At 29.8% G+C, this 5668-nt stretch overlaps 1 protein-coding gene across 6 annotated transcripts in view; it reads left to right on the forward strand.

The window, feature by feature from the left end:
• The window catches only part of LOC108748045 (endothelin-converting enzyme 1-like), a 27437-nt gene that overhangs the window by 10635 nt on the left and 11134 nt on the right, over positions 1 to 5668 (forward strand). For 4 of the 6 annotated variants that reach the window (XM_018486007.1, XM_018486010.1, XM_018486006.1 and 1 more), the window contains 4 exons: positions 3489 to 3600; positions 3694 to 3896; positions 4916 to 5070; positions 5306 to 5491. In XM_018486007.1, coding sequence (XP_018341509.1) covers positions 3494 to 3600; positions 3694 to 3896; positions 4916 to 5070; positions 5306 to 5491 — 651 coding nt within the window. In that variant the 5' untranslated portion in view covers positions 3489 to 3493. Of the gene's footprint in view, positions 1 to 48; positions 586 to 896; positions 1025 to 3488; positions 3601 to 3693; positions 3897 to 4915; positions 5071 to 5305; positions 5492 to 5668 lie in introns of those variants that run through there. The other 2 variants (XM_018486009.1, XM_018486008.1) reach the window with 2 other exon arrangements.

Genomic DNA, 5668 nt, shown 5'->3' on the forward strand with positions numbered 1-5668 from the left:
TATATATATATATATACCTATATCGTTACAATTTGGAGCAGAGGATAATCAGTCATCAGTATGATAGATGATGAGATGGACTCAATAACGATGGGGTCGCGCGTAGAATGTGAAATATGGCGTATCGTGTTATTGAACGATAACTGCAAGTTATTAGGGTCGATTGACGAGTAACTCGATGTAAGGAGCGCGTAAAATGTCTCTCAACTTGTATATGTGCGTGTGCGTGTGCATGGAGAGTGTATGCGTACCGTGCACAAAGCCGTGTCTCTCTGGCTTACTCTCGCGATTGGCGTTGCGACCTTATGTATGTAAATTATTCCAACACAAATGCCGCTTGGTAGATTTATTTAACTCTCATAATCGTAGACACTCGCGAACTCGATGAGTTAACACTCGTTCTTCGATCGAGGACGGGCACGTAATAATCTATCTGTCTAGTCCATTTTCGACTTTGGCGCGCATTTAATGTCCCGTTTGTGATTGACGTTGAATAAAAAGTTTTGTGTTTACGTTGTTATTCAGGATTTGTGATTGTTCAGGATTAGTTCAGTGAAGAGGCAATAGTACCTATCGTTCACGAGAGTAAATTGAACGATCGAATGTACATTTAACTACTGAAAATCGCGAAAATTATAAGAATTTCGCGCAATAGTGTTTTCTTTCCTTTTCTCTTTCTTCTTTTTTTAAAAACGGTTTAATTCCTCTCGCTCAATTCAATAGAATCGATTGGAAATGGTTCAAGCTTTTCGCGCACGATTAATTTTTTTATTCCTTTTTACATGAATTTTTTAGAAATTGTATTATCAAAATTCAGTCTTGATTATTATTATTAATATTATTATTATTATTATTATTATTATTATTAATATCATCGAATTTATAAATAACGAGAATAAAATTCTATGGAAAGTAATTGAAGCATATTATTCAACTGTTGATCCTTAATTTTATTACATTTGCAGATTATATATATTATAAGAAATTCTGTTGTAGAAGAGACTGGGGCAAGTTGTTACACGGGGTAAGTTGTTGCAGTTAGGTTTTTTTTAGTTATTACGCGAATGGCAGCACATTTTTACAAATCTTCGTACGTGATCCTTATGATACTCTTTCACATAGTTTAGCCGCTATAGTTGCATTATCTAGAAAATGCTACGTTGGTTTTCCTGATTTTCACTGTTGAAAATAAATATTTCATTGTATAAATTGTACCTATTATACATATACGTATAAGATAGAGGTATGTTGATTATGCTTTTATATGTTTCTTTTGTATATATTATACTATTATAATAACACATTTTATTTGAATCTATGAGTGTACTGGTTTCCGATTTGTATTTTCCTGAATAAAAAATGAAGAGTTCCGGCAGGTTGTTGCACTTCGATCGGAATATGGGATAGGTTGTTACACTGATACTTGTAATTAAAAATCGTCTTTGTTTCTCTTCTACAAAATTGTGCGGTCTTGCAAAACGAAAGAAAAGTAGAGGACGATCTACTATAACAAGTGTAAAAATGTGAATCTCTTGAAAGTTATTTTTAGTGTTAGTATTATATTTTAATATTGTTTAAATTAATGATAATTAGCTCAACTGAGGAGCTTACTAACATATATGTCATTTTAGCTTAATGACATAAGTTTTTCGCAAATTTGTAACTAAAATCACTTTATATTATTTTTAGTTGATTATAACTAACTATTAAGCATATTAATGCATTTTTCAAAGGCTGCAGCCTAAGGAGAGTAAAAATATCCCAGACTCAAAAAAATTTAAAACTTTTTAAATAAAGAAGATATTCAGAAACTAATAATTCAGGCACATATTAATTTTTAATATACACGTATATAGAAGGTATCGCATAATTATTGAATTTTAAATTTAAATGTTATATCTGAATATAAATGTATCAAAAACATTTATATTATAAAGAATGAATAAATATATATATATATATATATATATATATATATATACACATATTATAAAGTAGTTAGAGACTAAGTTAGAAAAAAAAATAGTTTTCCTTTTCAAACCAAAAGAAATTATAATATTTATTAAACGTGAAATTTGTAGTGATACCTTTCGAATATACTTATGACATTTTTTGGTAGAATTTACATTGATATTTTTAACATATATTTTTTAAATAAATTTTTTTAAATTGATGTTTTGTAATTAAAAATAAATATTAATATTTAAGCTATTTATATGAGGTTATTCCATATTATAAAATTGCATCTCTTATTAATTTTACATTTATTTTTATTAACATTTACACATACATACATTTATACATAAGAACATTATTATTATTATATTTATAATCATCGTTATTTTTTTTTAATTATACTAATTTCATCTTTTTTAAAAAGTGCACTTAAAGTTTGAGCTGTGGTCTTGGGATTTTTATCAAATATTTTTTAAATGGAAGATAATAAATAACAGCAGTTATACGAGCGTAAGAACTATTCTCCGACCATTTACATATTTATAAAAGTGTCTTTTAATGTTATTATCACCAGTACCATATTAGAATATACTCAATAAAATATCTATAAGTTTTAGTCTATTCATATGTAAAAAATTAAAATAACATATTCAAATTTAAAGTTCACTCACACCATATCAACAGTAAGACTTATAGATGTTTCATTGGATATATTTGTCCAATTGGTGGCGATAATATCAAAAGATGTGTGTGAATGTGCAAATAGTCGGAAAACAATTGATTCTTACGCTCATATGACAAGAAATTTTCAATTTTCAATATTTAAAGACATTAACATGGAAAAATTGCTAATAAAAAATGGTAATAACTTTCCTCCACTATTTGTGTATTCAGGCGAAATTTATTTCATTTCTCTTTTTTTTTTTACAAATGTATCGATATTTTTTATACCTTCTATATAAATAAATATTAGTCAAAATAAACCGATAATGAAAACGTAGATTAATTTTATTCATCTGTCCTGTGTCTATTAAATATAGATACATAATATAAACAAAGAGCACTTACCAGCAAGGGCATATAGTGTAACATATTATTAGTAAATCATATCCTTGTTCAATATTGGCAAACATTAAGGATGTAATGATTTACTGTGTTACACTGTGTCTTTGCTGGAAAATATATTCATCTCCTTTTCCCTCTCCCTCCCCCCCTCTTTCTCTCTCTCTCTCTCTTCTCAAAGATGCATTAAATTAAATTTTATAATTTGTTTCATGCTCTCAGCATGTTATATTCTCTCTCGCTTCATTTATAGATTTTGTAGATTTTATTACTTTTTATTTTTATTTCATAGTTATTATTATTATAGTGAACCGTATTTTTCTGTTCGTTCACTTTACTAATCAATTTGTATCCTAGAGTCTGCTCTATCGCACGCTTTTATCTCTCTATCTTTATTTATCTTTTAATAAATAGCACGTGATTATACGAGATTAATTTTGTCCAATGGAGACATGTTTAATTGTTTTCAGAGAAAATGCAAAGTGGCAGTAACTTGAACCAATTCAGCGACGATGACTTTTTCAGCAGTGGACCGTGTCCGTCGTGTAGATTGGCTATCAATAAGGAAACCGGTAGACTAAAGTGTGTGACAAGTCGCAGTTGTTTATTTTCTACACATTTCGATATAAATTTCTCACATTTTTAACAAGTGAGTGAATCTTTTGTAAAACTTAGATGGTGTACTGGCGGAAGCGAAGCGCGACGTTTTCGTGTCAAACTGATGCTCCTTATACCTGCCGTATTGCTACCAATCACCATAGTATTTATCGCTCTGTCGCGATTTCAAGTCACAACCAAAACCTCCGACTCACATGCGGTTTCTATTTACGAGCAGCAGGAACAGGATAAAGAAAAGATCGAAGATGACGTCTTTTGGTGTAAGTTCCACATGACTGCGAATACACACAATAGCTGAAAGAATATAATAGACAATTAACCTTTAGACCGCCAGAAAATCGATATATCGGCTCGTTTTAATTTCATGATATAGTTAGTTAAATATATGATATTTCATGATATAGTTAGATAAAAATCAATAAAACTAAAAAAAAAAAAATTAAATGAAAATAAAAAAAATATTTAAAAAATTCAAAAAACAAAAAAATAAAAAAGAAAAAAGAGGTACTCAAACTCTCTCTATGTCCACGTCGTTAGATCTGGGTAAAATCGAAGGAGAGTTCTACTCAAGATTTATTTTGCTACTGTTTTACATGCAATAATGGCTTCAGCATTCAAAATTATCATTTTCTGACTTCACCACAGTATTTAGCGACCTCAAAAACCATTATATATGCATTATTTATAAATTAAAAAAATTTTAATTTTTTCCATTTTAATTTTTTCCCGCCGGAGAAGCGATATATCGACTCAAGCCGCGATGGAAACATTGTATAGGATATATCCTTGATACAAGCACATGTTTTTGTTACTTTTCAATAAGGTTTTGATAACCTTTAATGCCGGTGGTCTAAAGGTTAAGAATTTCTATTATTATACACGATAAACAATTTTTAGTTAACGCTTTTCCTTCAATAATCAAATCTATTCCGCTGTAATGCTTGTACAGAATAAACAGCAATTATATTGTCAATAGATTGATTTACGATATTATTACGCGAAATTGTCAATAGAATTATAAAACTAAAAAACTTAATCAATCTCATCATTATTTGCTTTATTTGCTCATTATTTGATCATATTAAATTGCACACACGAATAAAATACATATTAAGAGATATTATATATATAAAGAGTATATCGTATAAAAATATACATTCTCTCTTAAGAAATTAAAATGATACTGATTTTCTTGACGATTATAGAAATGAAAAAGTTAAATTACAGTAGATACGTTCTTTAAGAACGCCTTTAAAAAACTGATTAATTACTTTATTAGCTACCAGTCGCAACGACGTAGAACGTACGGCAGAAGAAGCCGAAGAAGAGGATCGATTTTTGCTTCCCGATATGAAAACGAGTTACGTGCCTGTAGATACGCATCCTCCATTTCAATCGCAATCGCCCCATCGACGAAAAAGAGACATCGACGGGGTACTTAATCTCCAAACAAATTCAAGGCGATCTCAAATTTGGTTCTCTGATTAAAAAATAACCCTCTTTCCTCCTTTTTTACATACTCCTCTTACCGTTTTTCATATTTTCGCGTCTCATCTCATTCTCTTTTATTTTCCTGTTCTGTTCCCATATCCTTGAGTCTGCAATCATTCTATCCACACATGCCACAAGTGGCAAGAAAATATCCCGAAGACAACACGATCCTTTTCAGGAGAATTACACGAGGGATGGTTTCAAATTGGACAATCGGGCGACGTCTTCATCTCATGCACACGCTCGTTTAGCTAACGGCAAATTGGCAGAATCCCTTTTAAGGGAAAAATCAGATAGGAAAAGTGGTATGGCGGAGAGCTCCTTTTCGGCTTCAGACAACGTGAGGCTGTATGACAAAATCAAGGTATACAAGTATGGATCCTACTAATGACTGATCAGGAAATTGTCATTATCGGTAATTCTCGTAATAGTTGCTAGAGATAAAATAGTTCAATATTATCTCAATATTTTTATATATATATATATATATATATATATATATATATATATATATATATATATATATATATATATATATATA

This window comes from Trachymyrmex septentrionalis, unplaced genomic scaffold (genome assembly GCF_001594115.1).
Source record: "Trachymyrmex septentrionalis isolate Tsep2-gDNA-1 unplaced genomic scaffold, Tsep1.0 scaffold21, whole genome shotgun sequence".
In the NCBI taxonomy this organism is placed as follows: Eukaryota; Metazoa; Arthropoda; class Insecta; order Hymenoptera; family Formicidae; genus Trachymyrmex; species Trachymyrmex septentrionalis.